The following is a 16,581-nucleotide window of genomic DNA, read 5'->3' as shown; positions in this document are numbered from 1 at the left end:
TCCTCTAAATACAAATATAATAATCTATCTGTTCTTGTTAAGCTGTCATGCAAAACATGTCTACGTTGGACAGGTATAGATGCCTAATCCTACAAGCTATGTAGATTAGAGTAGTAATCAAAAATTTGTCTTTCAGAGGTTTTCTGCAGCATTTTTCAGATAGTGAGCTCTCAGGAGTCTCTGAATTGCCCTATCAGGCAAACAGGTGCCACGATTCTGTTTTAACTGATCTCCTTCATCGGTAGATCTATACGTTGTCCTCAGTCTTACTATCATGGGATCATGAAGGCTATGTACAGGCCCAGTAGTTCTTTCCACGTAAGAATGGAAAGTGCAGTTTTTGCAGTTTTGGGGAGAAAACACCTGGATTTTTTTCTCTTTTTCATTCCTCTAAGTATTTGTTCTTTTCCAGACTACCATAACTTAAAAAAAAAAAAAAAAGTGAAAACCTGTCTACATTATATTTACTTATCTTTTCACCTCAATTTTTTTCTCTCTGAATAAAGCCTGAGAACTTACTTTTAGCTAGCAAATCCAAGGGAGCAGCAGTAAAACTGGCAGACTTCGGATTGGCTATAGAAGTGCAAGGAGAGCAACAGGCTTGGTTTGGTAAGTAAATATTTATTTCTTTCCTCACCATTTATTCAGCGTAGCCTTTAAGCCGCCCAAGCTGCCCAGTGCTCACTGCAGAGTAAAACTTGCAGCTGTATTGTTCATAGTTCAGTGTCTACAGCTGACTACACTTTAGATCTTTTTTCTCCAGGAAGAATATTGTCTCTAGTTCTCACCTGATTAATCAGAGCTTGGCAGGAGACCTTATTTGTTTAAAAGAGAAAAAGAAAATAGAAAACCCCAAACAAAAATCCTCTAACATTTTCAAAGTGACATGTTGCTACATTTCCAAATATCAGAGCTCACATTGAAAGAAATGTCTCTGCCTCATAGCTTCCTCTTCACTAGCAAAGGTAAATGAACTTACCAAATTATATGAGACTTTTCCAACTTATTTTCTATTGGCACAGCTGTGTTCATACCAGGGCTTTTGCCAGCAAAACAGTACTGGTATGAAGTAGGATAGAGGGAGAAGGATTTTCAATTTATGCTTGAAGTAATTACACCTTTGTAAATGTCCTGTATGGAGTCTAAGTGCCATTGACTTTCTTGACTCTGAAACTTGTATTTCCTGATTCCTGACTTGTCCTAGCATTTGTTTGCCTGTAAGTTTGACTTAGGTGCACACAAACCCCTTCTCCCCCATTTTCCCATGTGTATCTAGAGTAAGGAAACAAAGGTGTAGAAGCTGGAAAGGAGATGGGTGGTTTCCACTCAGGTGACTGGAAGGAGTAAAACTATAGGTTAATACTGCAGAATGTACAACAAAACATTTTTTCTGAACAATTGTCCATTGCCTGGAAATACTTGAAAACTTTATTCTGAGACACTTTGAAATGCGACTTGGACAAAAGCAGGGGGAAAAAAAAGGGATCGATTGAATACTTGAGACTGTACACAGTCATCCATGTTCAGATGTTGCCAGGACAGTATAAGTTATCTGTCTCACCTCTTTATATTTCTGTCCCAGAGGTGACTTCCCCTTTACATCTGGAAGTAAAATTCTCCATAAAACTTTCTTTGACCCACTGAGGTGAAAATAAGGTGGCTTAGTAAAAATGTACAATTGCTAATACATAAGCAACCCACATAGTAGGTCATGAAAAGCATAAATCCAGGAGGGTAAAAGGTGGTTAAAAACAACTGGTTAAAAACAACTGGAACCTTACATAATAGTCCGGAAAGGGTTGTCTGTCCACAGTTTGCAGACATGTTCTGAACTTGAAACTGGCATTCCTTAGCCACTTTAGTGATTTTTTAAGACATTGTCTTCATCTGGAAGGGATCAAGATGGTGAGAGTGACAAAGATGTATGGAAATGTGAAAGCAAAACTGCGCATGTGTTTGTGACCACCAGAAGAGAGCACATTCTATGCTTGAGTCCTGCTTATGACGTGTTGGAAGGCAAGGTGTCTGCCCTCCTGAACATAGCAAATGTGATTTATCACATCCTGTGCAATGCCATGCTTCAGGTGATAATAAAATGGTGGGAGGCATGAGATAAATATTCCGCTCTTCTTGCCAGTTCCACTAAGCTATTCCTTTTTTTCTCTATTTTTTTTAATTGCTAATTGCATTTTTTTTTTTGTTACAATCTGATGCCCAAAGGAAAATGGTGGAAAAGATTTAATACTGGTCTTTTTAAATAATAGGACGTGTGCAAACCTTATGTCTCTGTCTTGCATACCACCCTCTTTGAACAGATGTGAAGCACAGGCAAAATTTATCATAAACCCTAGGGGGAGAAAATGCGGAATATATAGCAGTTACCTATTCTCACAACAGCCAGAAAACACAGTTCAAAATTAACAGAGTGATTGTGAACTTGCTGTCAAAGCTTAGAAAAAAAGTGCAAGCAGTGAGTTGGGAGATAAGAGTGTTTGAAATCTAGGATAGAAGTACATATGGATGCACAGACAGCACCGTTGGGCATATGTTGGTAGCTTTATAAGCTAGTCTGTTGTTTTAAATCCCAGCCTTTATATAAATGGATTGCAGTAATCCACAAAGGACAGAGGAGATTGTTCTTGCACATTAACAAATAGACCTGTACAAAAGGAGTAGAATAGAAATAGGACAAAAGGCAAACAGTTTGTTTTAATGACAAAAATGTCAGGTAAACAGGAAGCATCTCAAGAAGAAATCATCAAAATGAACTTGAGGGATAATTTCTGTAGATAGTACATCTCTATGGATGCAGATGATGCACAGGAGGTTGTAACTCCTTGTAAAATTATGCACTTTTTTCATGATACGGTTCTTGTGAAGTGCTTGGTTTAGACTCGTAGCAGCATGACGACTCTCATGCTGGGTTGAAAGGAGATTGAACAGAATGTTTTCAAAATACATATGTAAGGAAGAGGTAAGCTGGCATCAAGGTAATAGAAAGGAAGTAGTCTAATGTGACTTCTTTTTTTTTGTTTGTGATGTTTGATAAGACTAAGGAGTTTTGTATGTTTTCTGCAACTTCCTCTGCGAAACGTTTCCATACTGACCTGAGTGCCTGCTTCACGTCTGCTTTAACAAGGCAAAAGATAAACTTCAGTATGCTCAACATTTTTCATCTTTTGCTGTTTCCTTCCAGAAGATTTTTCAGCTTTCCACTGGAATCTGCAGCACTGAGTGACTCATGGTGCACTCTGATTCTAATTATGGCTCTGCATCAGTGTGTTGTTCTTTTTTCCTCTTTTTTTCCCTTTTTGGGTGTAGTCCTCTGGCATAGTGGTTGCTTTTCTGACTAAGCCACGGCTGTGCCTCGGCAGGAGACCAGCTAGAGCTCTGTATGTTTGGATATGAAGGAATACTTTCCTGGTTTGCATGTTTGTAAACAGAAGTGTTCCTTGTCTGTTTGTAGAAAGTGTTACAGGGTTTAGTTGATACACCACACCCTGCTGGCAGGTGCTTAATGCGCAGGGAAGGTTCTCTCCCCTGACTCACCCAAATGGATAACTTCTTGCCCTTTGCCATACTCAGTGTAAGGACTGCATTTGACTCAGGTAGTTAGATTTAGTCCTAGTTGCACCTAATCTCTGTAAATCCAACCCTGCAACTAGGACTAAAATAAATGTGTTGCTTAAGTCATTTGAGTAGCTTCATTGCATTAGTTGACTTGTTGCATTAAATTTAAGTTGTATACAGTTAGACTTTTGGATTCATCTGTGCAAGAGGAGAAGACTCGTGCCCTGTATTTACTCTCAGCTACTTGCTCTGGCCTCTTGCTGCCACCTTCTATCTTCTCAATAGACTGCTTATTTGAATATTTATTCTTGAGTCCAAAGGAAGAATGTTAGCAAACATGTACAGTTTAAATGTACAGATGTATACTATTTAAATGAATATAGCTTGTTCTGACATTTTGTTTTGGAATCCTTGCATGACTGGTACTGACAAGGCCGTAAGTCTCGCAGGGGGTGGTGAGAGCATAGGACAGGTCTTAGAGCAGTAGTCTCTTCTGCTGTGTAATTAAGATGTGTCTCCCTGCATTAATTTATGTGGTGGGATTATAGTTAACCTTCAATCCAGGTTTGACTCACGAGCTGTGCTCACCATTTATGAGGTTAAGTATATATGTAATCTTTGCATAAGAGGGTTTTGAGACTATAAGCTATTTAGGCTGATCAAGATGCCATCCTACCTAGCCATGCACTGCTGAACTCAACAAAGCATGGTATTTGTCTTGTACCTCTGGATACTCATTTAGATCATAGGGTGATAGGAGTACAAGGTGATATAGTCTTTTCTAGACACCATACAGTCACAGTTTCCAGCTTCTGGGGGTTATTTTAGCTGAAGTGTTTTCTACTTTTAGCAAGAATTTTCTGAAAAGTACAGGTTTGTATTGGGATCCCTTTGACCAGTTACAGAATTATCTAATAGATAACAGTTAACAAATCCAATATGTTTTCATTTTCACTGAAGTCATGACTGTGTAGTCTTCTGTTTGCTGCATTAACAACTTCAGAATATGTACTAAAACCATGCCAATTATTTCTGTTTAGACCCATTGTGTATCTTCATCAAGAGATAAAGTTAGCTAAGTATTCTACTTATTTTTGCTTTAACAGTTATTTTCAAGTGATGCATAGTAATATTTCTGGAGCTATGGTAAGTTTGATAGTAAAGACAAGTTCTTTAAAATGAAACAAATATTAATGTAGAGCACTACAGCTGAGAAGAGATACAAAACTTCACTCTATTTAAAGCTACTTCAAACATTTATTTTCCAGTTTCTCAAACTAGCTTAAGATGTGTTTCCTGAATGATAGTACTCTTTAACAATTCATAGCTTTCATATCAGGATGCTGCAAAAAACACAAATTTATTTTTTATGAAAATATTTTAGCTATGTTCTCAGTAGAATACACAGAATGTGTTCCTTCATTTCCTCCTCCCACCCTAAAATGATAGCCAGCTGCAGGGCAAAGGCTTCCTTTTTCTGTAGCTGTAGGCTTTGTACATTATCACTTTCTCTCATAAGTTTTGTGGAATCCTATGTGATATTTCAGAAGTGACATGTGGTCCTGCATGAAAGCCACAAAATTCTCACCTTTCAAGAATACCCAAGCATTTACTTTGGGCAAAGGTACTTCAAGAAGCAGACAAACTAACAGAAATGCTACAGAATGTTATTGGTCATTAAGTTTTTATCATTTATAGTGTCCCATGAAAAGCCTAAATTTATACCTACACTTTGTATCTTTCCTAAGCGAAAGCAGCACTGCTGGTAATGAATAAAGAATGAATAACATCCAAATTTTAAAGCCTAGATTACGTCAGAGATGCTTTTAGTAAACTTTTGTACGGATGTTTCCAGAAGCAGAATGACTTCATGGAAGTGAGTTTGACAGTGGAAAGATAGTACTGAGAGTAGCTTTGCAAAATACAAATGGCAAAGACTGTAAGAAGACAGCCCTAAGTTGCTGGTCTTCATGCTAAGTAACAGCCAGTTGGTGAAAGCTAATCCTGAAGATCTCTGAATATTTACTTTGCCACCATCTGACATTGGCTGAATTGAGTTTCCATTGAGTTTCCACTTCTGTGAAGAAGTTGAAAAAGTGGTTTTACTTGCTTTCTTCTTTTCTTCCTTCCTTGCTTTCTCTCTTCTAAATTAGAGATCTCTCTTACGTATATAAGCTTTCCTTAAATTTAGCCCTACGTGTTTACTCAGCAATCTGCCCTCCCATAAGACTTAATAGGGCTCTTTAAATGCTTCTTACAATATTGTAGCTTAGCTGCCCTTCTGTTTTGTTAATTAGGTACCCATAAAATGTCATTGGAAGTATGCAGTATGTGATAATGATCTTCAGAAGTGATAGCTGATGGACTCCCACAAATCCCATGCAAGTCATGTTTATAGTCTTAATTTTTGTAGTTTGAGACTATTATAAAGTAGCCTAAATTGGGTAAATTAAAGGGAAATTTAAAGGATTAAAAGGCAACCCCAGTAACAGCCTTTGACATGTGTGGTATGAATTTCCTTTCAGTTACTTTTTCTGAGAGGATCACTCAGATAACATTTCCCACACTCCCCCTTCTCGTCTTTTTTGACCGTGGCCCTGAGCCAAATGTATTTGCACCTCAGTACTGGATGTCTTGCTACAGCTTACAGTAATGCAGAAATAGTGAAACAAGTTTTATCAGCTATTTTCTTCTCCTTCTGGAAACCTTCCCCTGTTGCACTGCCACCAGATCCTTGAATCTGGAGTGCTGGTGTAGATGGGGAACTGGTTGGCTTTTTGCTGTCTTCTTGACTCTACTAGACGTGGTGGCAGAAGGGGATGAGCCAAGTCTGCGTAAGCATGCCCATTACTGTTACTTCTAGGTGATTCACCGCAAAAAGTTCAAAATAAAGCAGTTAGTGATCAATGGCTTCAAAAACAGATCTTGCGTCTTGTGGACTGAGATGAGATCACTCGATTTTTGTGGAGCACGTACAGCTTTTCAGAATAGTTGCCTTGCCTTTTGACAGGTTTTGCTGGTACTCCTGGATACCTTTCTCCAGAGGTGTTACGAAAAGATCCTTATGGAAAACCTGTGGATATGTGGGCATGTGGTAAGTCCACCATAAAGTATTTTGAAGGAGAGGGATGATATCCAGAATACCTTATATTGTGCATCAGATACTCTGTATTTAATAATGTTCAATAGTAATTTTTAGAAAAGTACATCAGACTCTTCTGTTATTTTACCAGCTTCGTTTTTTTTAAGGTATTTGTGGAGATACGTTATGGCATTCTGGGCCATGTCTGTACAACATACTTCCACAAAATACTAAAAAAAACAGCTGCAAGTGCATTATGGCCACTTGATTGGAAAACAATGATTCGTACAGTCATCTGGGCCTTAGTTTTTGTTCACAAGCAATCTAAAATCTGCTCTGATCAACATAGTAGAACTGCAATTTTAAACTAAGAAACTAAATGGTTTTTGAACTGGAGTACAGGGTAATTACTTTATCACCCAGTTCTTGAAACAGTGTAGTTTAAAATATTGGCAAGTGGCAGCTACATATCTGAGAACAATTGCTGTTTTCCCTGTTTTACTTCTCTCTGTGCTTATTTGGTCATATTTATGAGAACACTTGTCTTTACTCATAGTAAATCGTCTCTGTAAGACCAGCAGATGGACCTTTTAATTTCCTGTTAACTATATATTTATTCAAATTGAGTGGCCCAAATTTTCTTTGCATGAGATTAGTTAAAACAGTCTTACAGACAAAACCATAGGTAAAAAAATGCATTTTCCTACAGCATCAATGATAGTTGAAAATTATTTCTCCAGCTACCTAGACCTTTTCTGAGTTCCTGATCAGATATTCTGTCAGATACTGCCTATTGTCCACTCTCTGCATAGGAGGTTATGTTGAGAACTCTACATTTACTGTTTTCCCCAGTATGAACAGGAAGTATTTTTCAGTATCTGGGATAATACTTTTGAGCCATTTATTTTACGTGGTTTTCAGGTGCAAAACGAATTTCTGGCATCTGTTTCTTGAAATCACTTAATACTACTGTGAATTTTCTGCAGGTGTCATTCTGTATATCCTTCTGGTGGGATATCCACCTTTCTGGGATGAAGACCAGCACAGGCTTTACCAGCAGATCAAGGCTGGTGCTTATGATGTATGTACCATAGTAATCTATTCAATTATTTATAATTGTACCTCTACATAGGTGTTTTCTAGAGTAAAAAGTGAAATTATCATTATTTCCTTTTTTTTTTATTGGATCTCTTTATGAGATATCCAATGTTGTAAATGTTGATTTAGTAACATGGATTGTATTAGGATGGGAAGATCCTATACTAATTTATATCTGTCTTCCCCAGCCACTAACTTAACACTGCCAAGCCCACCACTAAACCATATCACTCAGCACCCCAGCTGTGCACAGCTTTTAAAAATCTCCAGGGACGGGTACTCCACCACCTCCCTGAACAGCCTGTGCCAGTGTCTTAACAACCCTCTCAGTGAAAAAGTTCTTCCTAACCTCCAATCTAAACCTCCCCTGGTGCAATTTGAGGCCCTTTGCTCTTGTCCATTCACTTGTTACTTGTGAGAAGAGACCAATCCTTACTCACTACAACCTCCTTTCAAGTAGTTGCAGAGGGTGATCATGTCTCCCATGAGCCTTCTCCAGACTAAACTCCCCCAGTTCCTTTAGCCACTCCCCATCAGACTGGTTCTCCACACCCTTCCCCAGCTCCAATATTCATCTCTGGACACACTCCAGCACCTCAGTGACCCTTTTGTGGTGAGGGCCCCAACACTGAACATAGCATTCAAGGAGCAGCCTCATCAGTGCCCAGTACAGGGGTCACAATCGCTTCCCTGGTCCTGCTGGCGACACTATTTCTAATACAGGCCAGGTGCTGTTGGCCTTCTTGGTCACCTGGGCACACTGCTGGCTCACATTCAGCTGACTGTCGTTTAAAACTGACAGGTCCTTTTCTCTTGGACAGCTTTCCAGCCAGTCTGCCCCAGGCTTGTAGCGTTGCATGAGGCTGTTGTGGTCCAAGTGCAGGACCAGGCACTTGGCCTTGTTAAACCTCATACAATTGGCCTGGCCCATCACTCCAGCCTGTCCAGGTCCCTCTGAAGAACCTTCCTACCCTCCAGCAGATTTACACATCTGCCCAACTTTGTGTCATCTGCAAACTTACTGAGGGTGCACTCGATACCCTCATCCAGATAATTGATAAAGATGTTAAACAGAATCAGCCTCAACGCTGAGCCCTGGGGAACATCCTTAGTGACCCTCCACAAAGCTTGCTTGCTTGCTTTCACCACTAGTGATAAGCTTCCATTTTCTGGTCCTTGTATAGAATCATGCAAGCTTATGTTATGCTGACAGGCCCATTCAGACCTCTGTGCAATCCCAAGGGCCCGTATTTTTCCTTGTGGCTTATCACTTCAACCAATTGGTTATTCTAAACTATTTTTTCAATGTCTTAAGCTTCCTAAATATACATCTGGATGCTGTTATATTTCTGCTTTTGGAAATACAAGCTGGTATAGAGTTTTTCAAAAGGAATAGTTCCATTAACTGCCATATAAGACATAGAGTTTTCTTTCATTCTGTTAGCATTTGAGTAGATGTTTTGGGTGCATGTATAAATATTTTCTTGAGCAGGGAGGTGTTAAATTTGTAACTATACAGCTAGTATTAATGTCTACATTGAAAGAAATCAAACAAGGAGATTGAATAATAATGCTTAATATTTTTTATTTTCTTAAAAGAGAAACTAGGACTGTATTAAGTGCTATATGACCATATGCCTCTCAGATGACTGAAATGTGTTACTGTGCTGTTTTTATTTTAAGCTATGAATTTCATTTGGCAGCATGTAGTTGTTAATATAGAAATGTTGTGCATTTTAACCAGATTTTAAAAAGTCAAAATAGTAAGGAATAAAGACATTTTTTACAAAACTGTCTAATTCAAACTTTTCAAGTTGTGGCAGACTGCATTTTTCCCCTTAAAACTGGTGAGCTGTGCTAACAATTAATGTTACAGGAACAGCATCAATAAAAGCCTTAGGTAAAATTATGTAAAAATATAATATGCACATACTTCTTTTTTCTTAAGTTTCCCTCACCAGAATGGGATACAGTGACTCCTGAAGCAAAAGACCTTATCAATAAAATGCTTACCATCAACCCAGCAAAACGTATCACAGCATCAGAAGCACTGAAGCATCCATGGATCTGTGTAAGTAATTTCTACAGATTTAAAAGGATAATTTGGCAGACAAATCAGCTTATGGTTTACTTCAGCATATAGTAAAGGTGTTCAAAGGATAATTTTTGTCCTTACTCGTGCAACTATGGAACTTCGGGGGCTCTAAAATTGCAATTACACAAATACAGTCAATAGTGTCGTCTGTTGAAGTCTCAGCCTGGGATAAGATTTGTGCAGAAATGAACTCCTTTGCTTTGATTTTATGTTGCAGAAGTTCACTACCAAAATTAGAGCATTATTTTAAATTCTTAGAGAAAAAAAGGTACAAGAAAATAACTTTGAATTAGGTAATGCTTTCCATCTTTGTTTCCCTGTAAATGTTACCAATAAGCATGAAATGTAAAGGCAGGAAATGAAGTTACTTATAAAAAGTCAATGTGCGGGTAGCAGAGGCTGCTTGTCTTTTAGTGGATCCAGAACTGCTTTCCAGTTCCCAGTACACTCTGCAGTTTGACTTTGCAAGTCGACTAGGCTGATACTTTAAAAGTCACCATGAGACATGTAGCCGGTTCCCAGTTTATTCATTCCAGTAGACTGTGCGTTATCTTGCTTTTAAAATTGTGGTGCAAATAAAGATGATTTACAGGGAAAATGCAGGTACTGCTGAATTTTCTCTGAAATATTTCCTGCTGCTGCAACTCTCTTAATTACCACTATTGCTAAAGAAAAGTTTCTTTGTTTTAAAACACATTTTTCAAAATCACATTACTTTTATTGTGTTTGTCCTGCATAACCCAAGGTCTAACATCTCGTGTTTTTTCTTAGTCACCATTACTTTCAAGAGGACTCTACACATAAAAAAGACAGAGTAAAATGAAACCTTTGTTTTGCTGAATTAGAAATTTCCCAAATGTATAGAATCCCACTCAAAGAGATAGGCAGACATGGTAGAAATGGAAAGTCTAAGTTTTGGACAGTATGAGTTGCAGTATGTGTGTCGTGGAATAAATGAAATGCTGGATATCTGGTTGGGTGTGTTAAAACGATTCTTTTCTTCTCTTAGCAACGTTCTACTGTTGCCTCTATGATGCACAGACAAGAGACTGTAGATTGCTTGAAGAAATTCAATGCAAGAAGAAAACTAAAGGTAAGAATGAAAACTTCTGCCAGGATGAATAGCTAACGTTGGAAAGAAAAGAATGATGGTTTGTGTTCCATATGTAAAACAAATAGTCCCTAAGCAAAATTTTTCTCGAGTATTATGCTTAAGTGAACTACTTGATGGATGATCAGCTTTTGACGTGAGGATCTTAAACTTGTCATGGAAGTGAACAGAGCGTAGCATAATATTGTTGGATTCAAAATGAAACCATCATCTTCATTTATACTCATTAAAAATACCTCATTAAAGGAAAATAATTAAGGTTATTTTTTAGATTATCCTTTATTCTTTCCTGACCAGATAGGACAACTTTGCATATGTGAACTAATGAGCACTTTACAAATAAACTCCTTTCCTACCTAAAAGAGAATGTAAGCACATCACTAAAGTCTGTTTCATATTCAGCTGTGTATTTTCCTTATAATTACTGTGTCTGCAAGTATTCATAGTTTGTGCATTTTGTACTCACAGTTGGTAAATATTTGAGATTATCAGGATTGCTGATAGTTGTGTAATTAAGATTAAAATTACTTTTATGTACTCATGGCATCACAAATTATAGGTAATGCACAGAGAAGCCATTCTTTCAGGGTTAGTTTAGTAATTGATGCAATTTACACGTGTTTTCCTTTTTGTTGTGTCATGTTCACATTCAAAATTTTACACAAATGTGATGCTAATTTGAGAAAATGTATGTGTACACAGGGGGCCATTTTGACAACCATGCTGGCTACCAGAAATTTCTCAGGTATGTTCATTGACCTCCAGATTAACATGGCGTTTATATTTTGATGTCTGTGATGACAAAGATCTAAGTAGGATTCCTTAGTACGGGAAGATTTTTCATTATTTGGGAGTATCTGTATATATTTTGAGTTGATTCAGCTGCAGAAGCAAACAAAAGAATTAAAACTATTTGGGCCAAATGGAATCTTTTGCAGATGACAGTCTTAATTTTTCAGTACAATCTGAGTTCCTTCTCTACTTTTTCAGTGTTATCTGTTAAAAGGCAAACAGTGTTTTCCTGTCTGTTTTGGAGTAGGAAAATTGAAAATAATGCACATAGCTCCACATGAATAAATATCAGCAAACATTTAAAAAACAACATATTTTTATTATACCTGAAGTGTCATTCCATGGTTCTGTTGCATTCTGTATTTAAAAAACAAACAAAATGACCAAAAAAAAAGGTCATTCTTTATTGCTTTGCCAAGGAATATGAAACATAGTGAAATAAGTCCTTTTCCTTCTTTTCTCTTGTCTAGCTGGACATGACAGGAGATGACATAATTTTCATTTTCTCTTAATGACATAATTTTGTAGTAATATTCCTGGAGGTTTAGATCGTCATACTAAACAAATTTTAATAGCAAAACCTGAAATATGCCTGCTGTTCATGGACTTAGACTTGTCCACAGTAGTTGTGTTGCCAAAGTTTTGATGCTATGCTGAATTTTTCATTTTATCATTTAAGATTTCAAGTGAATAGTGGAAAAGAATGCCTAAATTAAAGATGAGTAATCTAAATATCCTCCTACTCTGCGATGTAACCATTGCAGTATAATATAAATTAGTTTATGGACAAAACATGGTAGTGTTTTAGGCATGTGTTGAATAAGCACTGAGTCATTGAAAATAAATTACATAATCATGAATACAAGAACAATTTGTTCAATTTGCATAGGACTTGAAATGCACTTTCTTAGTTAAGTTCCTATAGTGAATACACACCTATAACACAGAGACTACAGATATGTCAGTTACATTGGGTTAACAATGAAATGCCCATATCTGCCAGTTCATTTAAAAGGTGGGAGTGCTGTAGGCTGCATATCTTAAAAACATGAGTAATTATTAAATATAAAACCAATTTATCATTCCTCATCATGTTTCATAACTGTCACTTTCTCTGTATGTAAGGGTCAATTTCATCATTCATGAACCAGAAAAAGCTGAGGTCATTTTAAAAAGATATTTCAGCTTGAAAAGCAAACAGAATTTTTGGCTTTGTTTTGGAATTTTCTTCACCTCTCATCTCTATTTTACCCCACAATGACCCATACTTTTCCTTGATGATGTGTTATTTTTTCAAGTTATTGTATGTCATTGCAAAGCATGCTTTTGAAGGTCATTTGTCCATAATAATGTGGTTATAAAAGTGTTTTATTTTCCTTTTTCTTCCTTTTATGTGGAATGTATATTTCTTGTGAGGTAAGACCCTCAGCACGTGAAAGGAACATCTTTTTTCTCTTCTAAATCAAAATTGCTGTTTGTCCTAAATCACTTTAATTTCTACATGTTGTCACAACACCACTTCTTTTCAGTCTGCTTTCTGGCCAATTAGCGCTGCCTTAGGTTTTATTTATAGCTGTTGCTTGTAGTTGCAAGAAATCTTTCATTGGTGGCTTAATTTAGAATATGCTTATTGCTTTGCTACTGCAAATTCCCTAAATATTTGATTTATATGTGTTATTTGTCCTTAAAGAAAGGTGCATCAAAATATTATTCAAAATACATTCCAAGCCAAAACCAGCAGAGGCAGTTGAGTATCGGATATGTCTTGTAACATGAAATAGTGCATAATAGTCCATACCAGGCTCATTTTGAGGGGACATACTAGCAATGCCATAAACTCAATACTTGTGGTTAGTGCTTTTGGTGCCATCATTTTCCTGGCTTTCATTTAATTGTTAACATATAACATGTTATGTTTGTTAAGCATTAAAAGAACTCAGAAGTTTTACGCACAAATTTAGCAAAAAGACTTAGTTTGTTATGAACAGCAGCCTATAAGAATTAACCCACATTTTCCCATCTTTTTTAAGGGGTAAACAATATAAAACAGACTTTGAAAGCAATGAACTTCTGGGTTTTTTGGTCTTAGCTTTTAGAAATAGTATCTCCCCTTCCCTTAAGCAAATTTCTGAAATTAATGCAGAGCCCATAATATCTGTGGTTGTGTAAAATTTAAGACCACATTGCATCAGGTCCTGTAAGCACACATTACATCAGGTTGTATCCTATCTCAAAAACAGATATAAAGGAATTTACTTTCAATATTCGTTTACATATTTCTGTAAATAAAAACATAGAGTGGTCCTGTTGCATAACCCAGGCAAATTTCTTTTTGTTCATTTTAATTGCAAGTCATGGGCCTTGTGAGAGTTTTCGTGATAGTGTTGGCTGATGTCCCGTAGTTAATAAACTGCATTCAGAGGGATGACATTTTAATGAAATTATAAACGTTAACCTGGCTTAACTTTCCACGTTTTTAACGTAAATAGCATAATAATGGACGTGAATCACTTCTGTGCAGTTTCTGAGTTGATCTTACATTTTCTATACTCTGAACCAGAGCTAAATGAACATTTAATGATATGTTGCCAGAGAATAAGTAAAAAATACAAAAACTCACTTCAAAATTGAACCACATACTCAATAACTCTAATATCCTCAGCATTTTTGAGCCACCTTAGTCTTCCAGCATTCAATTGTTTGAGTTTCTTTTTTGTTTATTTTAAAGAAAAGGATGCCAGTAATGATAGGAGCTCCATGTCAGCATCATCTCACTTTGATAATACCAGATTTTGTAGCTGCAGCATTTCCCTTTCAAAAAGGCTTCCTACTTGTAAGCAAAACAGCGTATATAGAACAGCACTTTCTTACAGCCGAAGCCATAGTGCACTCTCTGATAGGAAGACTAGTCCATAAACAGTAAAACCAAAAAAACTCCATGCTTGTTCTGTAATTCATTTTTCTTCATGTCTTGGGCAGTGCACCATGAAGCATTTATGCTTTAGTGAATACTTTATTTGAATTTGGTAGGTCACTCAGCACATACATCTGCCGTAAACGTTTTCAGATTCACAACTATGATGCACTTGTTTTCACACTAGCTCTCCAAATTTAATAATTTTGGACCCTGTTCTTTATGCTGGTTTAAAGTGGTGGAATTTAGCACCTAACACACACATAATGATACAGTGGGTGAAATTTTGCCCAACAGTCGCCACTGCTTTGAAGAAATTTGAACAATGTGCAACATGATTCAGAAAATTACAGATTTTCTTAATTGGAAGTTGAAGCAATGCTTACCATTGGTTATTATTAACTCCTTGGAAACATTTTTCCAAAACAACGCTTCGCTGGCAGATTGTTCTTCTTTTCTTATTTGAAACTTTCCTGACCTTTCACGCAGGGTGACTGATGCTGACATGGTGGGAAATCCCCAAAGAACCATTGCTCAGAGGTGCTTTTTCAAAACCCAGGTTCCTTTCCATTAGGTGGAATGGACAGTATTGTATGTCACTATGCTCTTGAAGTACCTTCTTCATCTGATAGTAGTTACTTTTACGTCAGTGTCATATTACAAACACTTGGTTTGGCCCTACAAACACCTGGATTGAGTCCCTTCCACTAGAATAGTACTTTTACACAGCTGTATAAAACTATCCCCATCAACAACTGTAAATATATTGTGGTTGAAAAAGTGAACATGTCCAAAGCTGCTGCTTTTACACTCACTATGCTTCCATTTCCTCTGTGCCACTCACAGAGCTCTCTCCTTCTTGCTTTTTAATCAACGGGAAAAGAGATGTACAATAATCTTAAGAATTTGTAGTTTCTTAAATATATCATTTCCTATGCTCAGAATAAAAAATGGAGGAAATAAAAGCTGAAAATATATCTGCAGCTGGGATGCAGTGGGGGGGTTGCTGCACAGCTGGTTGACCTCACTGGTAACCACCTGACAGAGAAATTATTTGTCTCATTTTACAGCAGCGAAGAGTTTACTGAAAAAGCCAGATGGAGTTAAGGTAGGTTAAACATGTGCTTTAAAATATATTTTGTTAGCCACCACCTATCTGTAACTTCAGTCAGCTTTTAGAATTTATTATTTCCTTTATAGTACTTGTTAATTAACTGCTTCTTACCCTATATTTGAAATGATAAAATGTAGTAAGTGAAGCTTAAATAAATGAAATTAAAGAAACATTTGAAAACAAGCATTTTAGTAAGTGGAAGATAGAAAGCCACGGGAGAGAATGCTTTTCTTGCTATGTTAATGAAGGATGATTGTGTAATTAATGGTTCGATGTTAGTAATTAGCCTATAAATATAAGTAATGGATTGGTGGTGGGCGTGTTAGCTTTTGAGGTATCAGCATTTATCTGCAGCTCCATTGCCTCTATGTTTCTTCTTGAGTTTATTCATTAGATTTCACAGAAGACCAAAAGTTTACTGGTGGGCTTGGCTCCACATGAGGTGTATTCTGCCAGATGTACTTGCTATATTTGGCAGAACTTGAGGGGTTTCCTATCTCAACAAATCGGCTTATCCTGATTAATAGACCTTGCTAAGAAGGGAACATTTTGGCAGCTTTCATACATGATTTAGAGCTTGTATTCCCATGTCACCAGATCCTGCAGGAGGAGAGATGCTTCATAAATGAACGTTCTGAATACTTTGAAAAACAGACAGAAAAAAAATTATATATATCACTCACCAGTGAAAAATATTTTATTTATTTTCTCAGAGGACTCCTGAAGACTAAAATAAGTGCCTCAAGCTTTCATTACATGATTCAAAAGATCTTCTCTGCTCTGTGTGTTTACTCAGAAGCGTGTC

General features: G+C 37.0%; 1 protein-coding gene across 8 annotated transcripts in view; it reads left to right on the top strand.

Annotated features, from left to right (window-relative positions):
• Nucleotides 1–16,581, top strand: part of CAMK2D (calcium/calmodulin dependent protein kinase II delta) — a 149,102-nt gene that overhangs the window by 99,307 nt on the left and 33,214 nt on the right. For 5 of the 8 annotated variants that reach the window (XM_061993428.1, XM_061993425.1, XM_061993424.1 and 2 more), the window contains 7 exons: nt 507–609; nt 6,581–6,664; nt 7,639–7,733; nt 9,699–9,821; nt 10,855–10,938; nt 11,659–11,701; nt 15,733–15,770. In XM_061993428.1, the coding sequence (XP_061849412.1) occupies nt 507–609; nt 6,581–6,664; nt 7,639–7,733; nt 9,699–9,821; nt 10,855–10,938; nt 11,659–11,701; nt 15,733–15,770 (570 nt within the window). Of the gene's footprint in view, nt 1–506; nt 610–6,193; nt 6,405–6,580; nt 6,665–7,638; nt 7,734–9,698; nt 9,822–10,854; nt 10,939–11,658; nt 11,702–15,732; nt 15,771–16,581 lie in introns of those variants that run through there. The other 3 variants (XM_061993426.1, XM_061993423.1, XM_061993429.1) reach the window with 2 other exon arrangements.

The sequence above is a fragment of the Colius striatus genome, chromosome 3 (genome assembly GCF_028858725.1).
Source record: "Colius striatus isolate bColStr4 chromosome 3, bColStr4.1.hap1, whole genome shotgun sequence".
Taxonomy (NCBI): Eukaryota; Metazoa; Chordata; class Aves; order Coliiformes; family Coliidae; genus Colius; species Colius striatus.
Note: the sequence above shows the minus strand (reverse complement) of the source record. Positions and strands in the feature narration are given on the sequence as shown.